This window comes from Elaeis guineensis, chromosome 14 (genome assembly GCF_000442705.2).
Source record: "Elaeis guineensis isolate ETL-2024a chromosome 14, EG11, whole genome shotgun sequence".
In the NCBI taxonomy this organism is placed as follows: domain Eukaryota; kingdom Viridiplantae; phylum Streptophyta; class Magnoliopsida; order Arecales; family Arecaceae; genus Elaeis; species Elaeis guineensis.
Genome location: NC_026006.2, coordinates 58225743 through 58238666, shown reverse-complemented (window position 1 = coordinate 58238666; position 12924 = coordinate 58225743). Strand labels below are relative to the sequence as shown.

The window sequence follows — 12924 nt, the reverse complement described above, 5'->3', positions numbered from 1 at the left end:
ATTTTATCTAACGAATATGAATATGAATACGAATATTATTTAGATGTAAAAATTTATATTATATTTATTTTAAATGGATATGGATACAATTGGATATCGAAAGTAAGGATATAATTATAGATATAAATTGGTTAATTAAATTTTATGACCATAAAATCAAAAATATTACTAAATAGATGATAAATTAAATTAATAACATATTTATATATTATATAATTTTAAAAAAATTAATAAATATTATATAAAATTATATAAAATTACAGATAAATTCGGATATTGGATATAAATTGGATAGTTGACTATCCATATCCATATCCTTTTTTTTCTGATGGACATAAATACGAATACAGATATTACTTGGATTCTCAATTTATATCCATATCCGAATGAATTTAAATATAAAAATAGATAAATAGATATTATTCAATTATTTTCATTAAAATTATAAAATCCACGGCAGACATAACTAGCTGCTTATATGCATCCATGCTTCTTTTTTTGATCCACTGGGTGCAAGCAAATGAAACATTAAGGAAGAGCCACGTGCCCATTATGATTCCCGTTTGTGAATTCTATATTTCACTAGGTTGCACATCGCAACCAACGGGGAATCAACTTCCCTTCGATAGGCCGTCTTTTTCTGTGCAAAAGAAACAGATACACGAAAGTACACATCATTTTTAGGCCTCCTATTTAGGTCATAAAACTGTACGTCGGCTTTGGAATAAATTAAAGCACACAAAGTCTGCCACCTTCCACTGTCCCTGATATACATTTGTCATGTTAAATATATTTTCTTATTATATTGGTCTAAATATGATTGATATTTTTTTTATTAGTCTTGATACACTTTTCTTCATAGTGACATTGTTAAACTATATATTAATGTATATATTATTATAACCGTGAATACAACATACAGAGATTTCACCTTCTTTCCTTATTTTAACATGATATCAATATATTTATTATTTTATTATCATATTAGTCCAAACATGATTATTATTTTCTGATTAATTTTGATGCACTTTTCTTTATAGACATGTTGTTGGGCTACCTACTGATGTACATTCTATTGTAATAGTGAACAACACATCAAGATTTCGTTTTCTTTCCTTGTTTTAATATATTCAAAAATTAAAGAATCATACACCTTAGGAGTTAGGAGGATTATTTTTAACCTTTCTTCATTTTTTTTTTTCTTTTTCCTTTAATTTTGGCAATACTGCTCTTGCTTATGGAGACTTCATGTTCAAAAAGGACACATTTAAGTAGTGCTCTTAAACTAATGAAAATTTTTGAGGTCTTCGCTTAGAACACGGCAAACATGCTTGTAATGGACGGTGGATGGGAAGCTACATAGCCGATAGAGATGGCACATTCTCGGACAGCTTTGGGGGCTGTTAGTTCTACTCTAATGAATAAAAAAATGTGTCTCTGAACTGGCGTTTGTAATCAAATATTGCTGTTAGACCTCTAGGTGTCAAAAGCTAAGGTTCACATATTTTAGCTTCTTGGAATGGCTAGATTTAAGGATTGACTTGGTCTTAAAGGTTTCCATTCAAAAAAAAAAAAAAAGACTTGGTCTAAAAGGATGTATGTATTCCATGCGCTTAAGTCTGACTTTGAACTAGTTCTACAACTGGAATTTATGTTACCAAGACATTGAATTCATAATTATTGATGCTGAACTTGGTCCACTTTGGCATTGGTCAATAGAATTGAAAGGATTTGGAATGTAATTAGTTAAGCATGGTCATTCTCTAAATTAAAAAGAAAAAAAAAGATCCATGCCTGGTCAAATTCACCATGGGAAGAAAAAAAGTGAGAATTGAATAAATAGTTTGTCAAAATTGCAAGAGCCTGTCTTCTCCATTTTCTTGATAAAATAAATTGAAGAAAAAACTCACAAGAGCTGTATGCATTTATATTTTTCTTTCTATGTCGTAAAGTCAAAAATTATGCTGAGTCCTTCAGAATCCAGTGGCTTTACTTTGCATTATGTCTCCTTCCTCTTCTCATCAACTTCAACCATCCATTAGCAATAATTTTGCCTTCATCATCATGTTAATATGACCAAATGTTTAAGCATTAATTTTCTCAATAATTTTAAGAAGAGTACACCGACATATGGCCTCGATTTAATGCCAATTTAAATGTGATTAGTTGGTTCACTCTGATTCTTGGATATAGTATACTATACATCGATTGAAATCAGAAAGAATTGCAATAAACTAACCTTGCCATCTGGCTTCGCAAAAATGAAAACAGGATTTACAAGATATACTTTATAATAAAGGATGAGACCAGCATCTTCCATGTCAACTCAACAATTACCTATGTGTATTTTTCTCGAAAGAAAAAAAAAAAAAAAACCTATGTGTATGATATTTTGACAAAATAAAACCGTTCGATCTAGGGCTTGTTTAAGTACATATCTTCGCTCGCCGTTTGCATGTTGGCTAATCACCCAATTTTTACCAACATGTTCGGTGCTAGTAAAGATTATAATGAGTATAAACAATGACGAGCAGACTTCATCACAAAATTGTACAATGATGTTTGTGGAAGATATCCACCAACTTATTCACATTATCCCATCTAATTCCAGCAGAGGCTTGGGATCCACTCTCTCATATCACTTGAGGCCTCTTGCTATATTAAGAGAGGAATCTTACTTAGAGTCTCATCCAAGCTTAAATGCCTGTTTTATTTGGTTGCTTTCTTGTATCTTTTTTGTCTTCCTCCTCTCCTAGAAAACTGTAATGGAAGCCAAGAAAGAGATGGGGTTATTTGGTTGTTAACTTGTTATGCTACGTACTTTAGGAGGCAGCAGCATCAGGTCTTTTTCGGCACATAATATCTCCATCATGACGTTGGGACCTGGGAGCTTTACTCATTGTACCTAAGTACTCCATGCACTGGCTATTAGACCTTTCACTTTTATAGAATCATTTGAAGATGGGAGGTGAGTCCCCATATTTTCCTTCACCCTGTAGAGAGAATTCCTACTGATTGTGATTAATGTAGAAGGTGTCCAAATCAAAATCAAATTATAGTCTACAAAATTGATTCGGTCCAACCGATTTACTTAACCAACTTGTATTAGGTTAGCTGAAACCCTTCTCCAAAGCTTCTCTAGGGATGCGAATTAAGGTCTAAGATACCGATGGAAACACAACCTATTTACTAACAAATTTAGACTTAATTAGCTTTGGATCCAAATTTGGATTAGGTCTCATCCTTGTGGACAAGACTGAACTTTCTAATCTACTTCAGATGAAATTAGTTGGGTAAGTTCAATCCATTCATATCTGGCCCAGCTTATTAAAGGAATCAAAACCATCTTAGTTGGAAAGTCGAATCTAGTTTGTGACCCACTTAGATCCCTAAGCTTAGCTCTCGAATCAATTATCTGAATTTAAAGCGACATCGATGTTTTACCATCCATGTGGCATGTGATCCAATCAAGTCCTCATGTCCTAAATGATTCTGTTATCATATATTAAAGAATTTCTTTTTGAAAGCAGAATGGTGGTGCAAGGAAGCTCAGCCCTAAAATATTAACGTTAGTTGAAGTGACCTGATCCATGCAGGTTTAATGGCTTAAGAAGTTACCTAATATTGAGCTTAGGAGAAGAAACTGCGGCTTAAGGTGAGGGGGCACTCCAACTAACCTATTGTATATATAGGCAAGAAAAATGCTTAGTTCTCACACAATTTCCACTTGAGAACATAACAACCACCTTGAAAGGTGTGTTTGAGCTGTGTTTGAGAAGCCAATATTATTATTTGTCCTATTTTTTAGCTAATGAACATGCTAGTTTGATGAGACAAGGAGTGTTTTCGAAGCTGCCAACCTTCTTTTGTCTTTTAGCATTTGACTATTCGACTAGTTAGATTGTATTACCCACAAGAACTTATCCAGTTCACTTAGTTTTAGGCCACATCTGTCAATAAAGTTGACGGAAGAGACTCTACACAAGTGAAAGAGGTTACAAATTTACTACAAACTACAATGAAAGGCCCTACTAAGATATGACAAATATTTTATTTTTCTTCAAGATTCTCTTTTCACTTAAAATCAATTACCCCAATATAGTGGACATGGGCCCCAGAGTTGGAGAGCAAATTGAAACCTGCCACATGCGCAAACTGTAGGATCTCCCACAGGGAAGAGATATGTAGACATTTGCATCTTTGGGCTTCAGAAGTCATCCAAGAGTTTAAAGTAATTTGGACATGTACCCATGATTCAGGCATTGGGCCAGATTTCGGACCAGGTCGAAAAAGGTTTGCTTATACCTGCAAAATCAAATCAAAAGCCATTGTCCGAATTGTTCCACCTAAACTCAGCCCATGCACATCATTGCATCATTAGCAGTGCAAATAAGAAAGAATTCTGCACACTTTAGTGCTGAGAGATGATTAGCAGGACAAGTTCAATGATTAAACAAGCGAACAGAGAAATCGATTTGTTGTTCAGATTCGAAACAAGGTTTGAGACACCTCGAAATTTTGATGACAAATGTAAATATTCAGGTTTTATTTTTCTCCAATACTATTTGTAATTTTAAAGAAAACAAGGCTAGAATTAGATATCCTCATCTCAAATGAGACATCTATATTAGGCTTTATTAGAGTAGATTAAAAAGAATGGGAATACTTTGAAATCAAAAAAGAGCTTGTTTGGCTATTCTTACAGCATTGGATTGAAAATCCTGTGGCCCCCGTTGGCCTATCTAACTTCCATTTTCTAAAAGTTTTTTCAAACTCAACCCAAATCCTAGCTCTTAGTTGCAGAAAAAGGAAAAAAAAAAAAAATCTTTGAAGGTCTTTTTTTTTCTTCCAACAGGATTTGGGTTGGATGGAGTTTGGTTGATATAGGACTAGTTTAAATAGATCGCCCGATCCAAGAATCTTATGAGAATTTCAGCCTGATCCTATAGAATTAGTCAAATAAACCTGAAGTGAGCTTTAAATCCTTTATATACCCTAGTCATTTTACATCCATATTCATATCTAGTTCCATATAAAAAGTAGGACTTCCAGTCAATTTCACACTCTTAGTTTCTATAGAAAAGGCGGCCTTATCAGTGGTAGATTCAATCAGAGAAAAGGCTGGTCATCTTTATCACTGATCTCTAGCCAACATTCCAACTTAACAAAATAATAAACCTAGAACTAGAGCATCTACAAGCTGGGCAGCTGCATCACCAATCTCTATCATGTAAGGAAAATTATTTACAAGACTACACTATTTGACACCTCAAGCATATGATAATGTACTTAAACAAATTTATAATATGGCAATAACAAGAAAAAGGAAATGGTTAGACAGCAACATGAGCAGATATAAAGCTTCTCATCAAAACTAAACAATGGTTACATGAGAAAAAACTAACTTCCCCTTGTTTTCTTTTCTAAAAAAAGATATCAACAGCTATTCTCCTCATGTATATGTTTTACATACAAATTGTAAACATGTCATTTTGCAACAACAAAGGCAAGCAGTTGCTTGTTATAGCTTTGATCTTGCTGTGTGTGCGAAAACGCACACGGCCAAAAAAGAATACGCAAGGTCAAAAATTTGATAATTTTGAATAATTACAGAATATATTTACAAAAAAACTTTATACATAGAATTTATGTCACAATTAAATCATCATTTTTTTGTGGAATTAGGTGGATATACTGAAATTAAATCATGTTGCAATCCAATATAAGCAGCTGGAGGAATATCAGTAGGACTCATTCAATAATATGATCCCCAAAGGGTCATTATATGTAATACCATTGTTTAACAGGTTCTTTAATTTGTCAAGGATGATGTGGCAGTAATTAAAATAAAGTAAGCAAAATGGATAATCTCGATTAATGACAAAGGGAAAAATGGATTGGTTTCAACCAAACCTTTCATGGATGATATTAACACTGGATGTTTTATGTTTGGCCAAGACAATTGTATGCAATCGAGCTCCCTATTCTGCTAAACCACAAACCACCTTAAGACAAAAAAAGAATTCCACAATGTTGAGAAAAACAATGAAGATAGAGAGAGAAAAATTAATAGAAGGAAAATCAAAGAAATTATCAACGGTTTGAAGCTTGTGATGTGACCCACTTCCAGAATTGGCTCCATTGTGCTTGCGCTCTCTGCCATTTTTTTTTGTTTTTCCTTTTTGTTTTTTTGCTTTCTCTTCTTCGATTGAAATGCAGAGGAGTTATAATTTGTTGCAGCTAAGACACATAAAATATTGTCTACTGTGGTTTATGGACTTCACAATTTTATCCTTCAAAAGATGCATCACATATAGATATGGACATCAGATCGGACCACCCATGACACAATCCGATCCAACACGAATTGGGCCGTGCTTGGCATGGCCTTCTTGTTACAGTAATGAGCCATGTTAGGTACGGTCCATAAGAGCCTGAGCTGGCACAATTCGAGGGCCAGACACCATCCGGCTTGCGTGTCAGTCCAGCCCCCTTAAGATGGGCATGCCCTGGCATGGTTTGTTTAGGCCATTTCTGACACGATCTGTAATAATTTTTTTTAAAAAAATTATATAAATTTAAATATAAATTTTTACTACTCTCGGAGGCGTTTGGTAATGTCTCATTAGAAAAACAAAGAATTGATATGAAATCCAGCAAAGTCATGGAAGACTCTTTGTAATATGTAAATTGGTTATAGATCAACCAAAGAAATTGATTATAAATGGAAAACATGCATCAATCTCTTTTATGTTTTTGTAAAAAAAAAAACTAATACTTGTTCAGCTGAGCATGAAAAAATGAATTGAATTAGGAATTTAATTTCCCTTCATGATCATTCATTCATTGGATCAATCTCTTCAGTCCATACTTAGTGCTCTAATATTTTTCCTTTGCAAAACATTTTGAATCACCCAAGCAATTGGCCTACTAATGAAGTCCTTGGTGGTGCATGAAAAGATTTAAGATTATATTTATGTGACAGAGTTCTGCCATTTACGTAATTTTGGATCACATTAAAAGAACTGACTGATTTTTTTGAGCATTTCATTTACATTCTTTTGTTAAAGAATCTTATATAAAAGTAGGAAACTCTCTCTAATATGGATATGTGGTTTCTCCACTTCTCCAAATTGGAGGGAATTTTCTACTTTTTATAAAAAAAAAATCGTGCAACAACTCTAGTTTCTAGCCCATAATCAATGCATCAAAAATATTAATTGTAAACAAAAAATATATCATTTAAATGCTTTTCCAGCTAGAAAGTCTATCATTTTCCATGCTTCACAAATATATATATATATATATATATATATATATATATATTATATATATATATATATATATATATATAATTTTCCCAAGCCGCAGGGATGCCCTTGAACCGGGAGGGCTTCGGTTTTCTCAACTCAGAACCGAACCTTGCTTTCTCGCGCGGGTTTGGATCGAGGTCCGTCGTCTCTTATTCTCAAAACCCTACGCCGCAAAACCCTCGACCATCGTCTCTCAGCCCCTTCCCATCCCCTGGAGCTTCTCCGGGCTATTCTTGGAGTCCACAAGAGAAAGAGAAAGAGCATCGAAATTTTCTATAGAATATGGCTCGCTTCAAGAATGTAAGTCTTCGACCAAGCTCTCCTCTCCCTTCCCTCTCTCCCACTGAAACCTTTCTTCTTCTTCTTCTTATTATCCCTCTCGTTTGCTAAATATATTGAATCGCAGAGGAGGAACAAGAAGGTGATCGCCAAGCCACCCGTGGTGAAGAAGCAGCCAAACGTGGATCAGGTCACCGGCGATAAGATCCCCAAGAGCTTCGTCTTTTCTAGGGGCAAGCTTCCCGGCCCTCTCAAACAGCTCGAATTGGACCTCCGAAAGGTCATGCTCCCCTACACCGCCCTCAAATTAAAAGTATCTCCCAATCTCTCTCTCTCTTTCTCTAAAAAAAATCTTTTTTTTCCATGTGTCAAGTTTGTTTAATAAATTTTGGCAGGAGAAGAAAAGAAATAACATCAAGGACTTCTTGAACGTTGCTGGACCGATGGGCGTCACTCATTTCTTAATGCTATCGAATCCAAAAAGCGTTCCCCATTTGCGCGTCGCGAGGACGCCTCAAGGCCCGACGCTGAGCTTTGAAATCCGTGAGTTTGCGCTCGCAGCTGATGTTGCTCGGTCCCAGGCTCGTCCGAGATGCCCGCAAGAACTCTTCAAGAACTCACCTTTGGTAATTTCCTGTTAATTATTACAACCGTTGTTACTTTTTAGCTTATTTGTTGGTTATATATTAGCCCAATTTCTGATTTTTTTGTCTGACAGATTGTACTTTCTGGCTTTGGGGGTGGAGGTCAACATTTGAAGCTCACCACTATTATGTTTCAGAATATATTTCCAGCTATTGATATAAATACTGTGAGTGATGTTACCAATATTGGGTACTTCTTTAATTCTTCTTTTTGGGGACTACATCTTGAGGTCTTTGGAGTATCTGTCATCCTTTTGTCCATTGCAGGTAAACCTCTCAGCATGTCAGAGGATTGTGTTGTTGAATTACAACAGTGAGACGAAGCTTATTGATGTTCGGCATTATTCCATTAGGTTACAACCCGTTGGTGTCTCTCGTAGGATAAGAAAGTTTGTGCAGAACCATCAAGTACCAGATTTGAGGGGTCTTCAGGATGTTAGCGACTTTGTGACCAAGTAAGAATCTGACTTATCATTTATTTTTCCTGTATGACTTCTAAGAACATCTATATGTTGAACAAGGATGGATGGAAAATAAATGTTTAGTAGGTCGTTGATTAGCCAAAGATACATCAAATTTCTCATACCATAATGCCCTTTTAATGCCTTGTGATCATGCTTATTTATTATCTTGTGTGCTATAGTTGTTTATGACCATATTAACATGATGAAACTGTAAGTAGAATCGCCATGTTGATTCAACCCTTATATCCCAAGAAATCAGTGAAAACATAGCGAAGGAAAATGATCTGTAGTTGAATGTGCGAAAAAAGTGGGCAGGCCTTGGCGCAATGGTAAATTTTCTCCGTTGTGACCTGGGTGTCACGGGTTTGAAATATAGAAATAGCCTCTCCGCGTGCAGGGGTAAGGCTATGTACATCTTACCCTCCCAGACCCTGCTTTGGTGGGAGCCTTGTGCCACATGTTGCCCTTTTTTAGCTGAATTTGCTGAAAGAAAAGATCTTTATTTTCATTGTGTGCCATGAAGGCTAAAGGTTGTTATACAAATTGTTTAGATATGTATTGTGAAGTTTCTGGAAAGAGCCTTGTTTTTTTTTTAATCTTAATTTACAAGAACTCCAAGTCAATGCTGATATCATTTTCTTCCAAGTTTGCTTCAATTGGTTTTGCCCTATTACCTTTCAATCTAAATATATTGAAGGTGGTGTATTATATTATAAGGATATTCTACATCACTCTATGTGCTGATCAAATCAAATGTGTGCATGTTCCCATCACCTCTGAAGGGCTGGTTATGGTTCCGAAAGTGAAGCAGATGAAGAAGCAGCAACAGTAAATCTGGCAAGCGATCTGGGTAGAGTAAACCGTGCGTCTGCTAAAAGCGCTATCAAGCTTCAGGAGATTGGACCTAGGATGACAATTCGTTTAGTTAAAATTGAAGAAGGATTATGCTCTGGAGGTGTCATATTTACTGAATTTGGTAAGTTAATCTAATCTTAATCTTAATTGATATATGAAACTATAAAAGTTAATGCATTTTGGTTATTATTTGTCCAACATTATTAAATTATAATGAATTTCTAAATTGTTTTGGTCAGTAATGATCCAACCCTTCCTAATACACTGTTTAGATGCTTTTTGTTTGTTACGTGCTTATCAAAGTTGTCAATGGTTCAAGGTGCACTAAGGCTCTAAATTTTCTTGGAGCCTAGGTGCAAGATGCAATGCAAGGCACATGCCTCAATGAAGTGAAGTGCAAAAATATGAGCATAGATATCAATAATAATGAATACATGATTCTAAACGCATTTACCAATGAATTATCAATTTATGAATACAAATAAAAATAAAAGAAGCATTAGGGGGTAAGATTCTGATTGACCAGCAATAGGGGATGGAAGAAGAAGTGTCCCTTCCCCTGTTTCACATAGGTCAGCAGCAGGGGATGGAAGAAGAAGTCAGTTTATGAACACATATAAAAATAAGGAATCATTAGGTGATGGGGTTTCTGATGGACCAAGAGCAGGGGATGGAAGAAGACGAAGAGTGTCCTTTCTCCTGTTTCTGATGGAAAAAGAAGGATGAGGGAGAACAGAATGAGAAAAAGAGGAAGAGGAAGAGGAAGAGCAATGGCAGCAACCATGGAAGAAGAAGAAGAAGAAGTAGAAGAGGAGGAGGAGGAAGAAGAAGAGGAGGAGAAGGAAGAAGAGGAAGAGGAAGAAGAAGGAAAAGGAGAAGGATAAGGACAAGGAGAGGATGTCCGAACCTCCCCAGCCTCTTGGTGCATCTCAGAGTCCGCAAGGTGAATTTTCTTTTTCTCAGAGTGCAACTTATATAAAAATTTTGATAATTGAAGTAAAGGAGATGAAATATCTGAGAATGACATTCACTGCACCCTGAGGGGACGGTATATGACCCACTGAAGAGACATATCTTTCTCCAACCACTTCATGGAGAAAAAAAAGAGCGTTGAGCAGTGCAATTTACAAAAATTTATTTCTACATGAGTAATGGTGAAACATTGAAGACTGACCGGATTGAGGTCTGCTCTGTAAATGGCTATCAGTGTCGCTTGTCTCTCTTGTGGGATATTTGAAATGTCTTTTTCTTTGTGATCAATCTGAACAACTAAATTTGCCATGTACCATTGAAGAACTATAATTTAGTCATTATTTTCAAGGGTTACGTTAACAAATTTATCCTTGCCAACATTTCATGATGAAATCCTTGAAGCTGTGTGCTCAGTAATGCTGATCTGCTAGCAAATTTGATAAAAGTGTAATGAGATGCTTCCCTACTAAAACATAAGCTATGTAAATTGGATGCCTGATCTGCTCTGGAGCTTCCATCTCTCATAAAAAGCTCTATTGAATCAATCATGTCCAGTTTAATTTGACCTCGTGTTATCATTTTTTTCATGGATAACACAAGTTTACATGCTTTTGAGTGCAATGATGAGTTCATTGCAGAAAGCAACCTATTTCACTATTTTTGCACTTTAAGTATATATGTAGCATGTAAGTAGATGCAACTTTTTTTTTTCCCCAAAAAATAAGGTTCTGTTACATGCTTTGCATTGTAATGTTTTATTCTTCTTCTAAAGTAAATTTTTTTAGCTCATTTTGAAGCGTAATTATACTTTGCAGCATTAACTGTGGTCACTTGATTCTCTACTTCAGCATTTTTTTATCTGCTGATTTTTAAGGAGTTTTCTCCTCTTTAATTTTTTTAAGGGAAAGAAGCTGCTGAAGCAAATCAAGAAGCAGACGAAGAAGCACAAGATGAAGAATAGTTTCTTTGACGGGCCATCTTTGCAGATCAATGAATATTATGAGGGGTGCCTGAGTAACTCAGTATCCAGAATGTAACAAAACCGCACAATGAGCTAGCTGAGCCATCCATCTGTGATATGCCAACATAAAGATGTTTCCTTCATTTGAAGGAAGATTCAGTGTCTGCTTCATTGCTTTTCTTGGTGGAAAGAACTGGGCAAAAAGAGACATGCTGTAAAAAAATCCTTGTGGGTGGTTTTGGTCATTTTATTCACTTTTAGGTGCTAAAGGAGAGGTCTTTCCAACTGTTGGAAGAGAGGCTCAGAAAGCAGATGGCATTAGGTCCTTTTGGTGCACCATTTATGGCTTTAGAACACTGTAGCTAACTTTTTATTGTTCACAAGTTTTGCTTGCCGATTGATATTTTAATGCATGACATCATAGGGAGCTTGTCAAGTGCTGGCATATTTTCTGAATGATAAAATGCTGCTTACAACCTTTCGACGGTGTGGACGCTTTGTGCTGTTAAACGTGCTCATGTAGGTGGATATCTTGAGCACTGTTGTTCAATAACCAAGGGGAGTACAAATGTACATTGTTGCTTTGCTTTCTTTGAGAATAACTGTTCCTTTGATTTCAACCAGCCGAAATGGCTTGTCAAACAAAATTTCCAATTGGTGATGACCGTATCTTGTTGACTGGCTAATCACAAGGCCAACATATTGCTTGTTTAGTTTTTCCCCCCAGTCAGAAGGCAAATGGGCGGGTGCATCTTATGAAACAAATATTTGAGGCATGTCAGCAGGAAATTACACATGTTCCTTGGTGTTAAATAGTCTTGCTAAGAGAAAAAAATATTGCTATAACGACTTCTAAAGAAGATAGTTGATTTGGCAAATCAATAGGAAGGTGTAGATTTTGGATGGTACCTATCCAAAATTTTGAATCTAAATGATTATAATATTAATGTTTTTAAAAACTATTTTAATAAGCAATGCTGTATTATAAGAGATTTTTTTTTTTCTCATATTGACTCTTTTGCCGCAAAAAAAAAAAAAAAAAAAAAAAAGGACAAGAACTCGACTGCACAAGGACTCTACTCTCCACGCAGGTTACCCAGCAGCCGAGTGTGAAATTGCTATCAGGCTTTTTTTTTTTTTTTTTTTTAAAAAAAAGGTTTTGCGACAGTCTAAAGTCCTCTCCTTTGCTCTTTAACTTTTCGGTTCGCTTATCAAAAAAAAAAAACTTTTCGGTTCGGGGGAGAGAGAAAAATCGGGATGGAATGTATGATCCAAGCACCATCTTTCATCTTGGCAGATGCCGACTGCTCTAAGGTTCTTCTTCTCTCCCTTCCATCTTCCCTCCTTTGAGTGTATCGTTATTATCTATAGATTCTTTTCCAATATCATCAATCTTATTCACCCTCATTTTGGTAACGAGTATTATCCATTGTTAT

General features: G+C 35.6%; 1 protein-coding gene across 1 annotated transcript; it reads left to right on the top strand.

Moving 5' to 3' along the window:
* The first annotated feature begins 7436 nt into the window (after nt 1-7436).
* Nucleotides 7437-11924, top strand: LOC105057469 (peter Pan-like protein). The gene is made up of 7 exons (XM_010940085.4): nt 7437-7613; nt 7720-7905; nt 7988-8218; nt 8311-8403; nt 8504-8691; nt 9483-9676; nt 11430-11924. Exons 1-7 carry the CDS (start codon nt 7596-7598, stop codon nt 11486-11488), a joined length of 969 nt encoding a protein of 322 aa, XP_010938387.1. The 5' UTR covers nt 7437-7595; the 3' UTR covers nt 11489-11924.
* Nucleotides 11925-12924: the final 1000 nt, after the last annotated feature.

Excerpts from the sequence above, each read along its gene's own strand:
- LOC105057469 (XM_010940085.4), top strand. Across the intron at positions 8,404-8,503 it reads CAGCTATTGATATAAATACT|GTAAACCTCTCAGCATGTCA; the intron begins GTGAGTGATGTT and ends TGTCCATTGCAG. Across the intron at positions 9,677-11,429 it reads TGTCATATTTACTGAATTTG|GGAAAGAAGCTGCTGAAGCA; the intron begins GTAAGTTAATCT and ends AATTTTTTTAAG.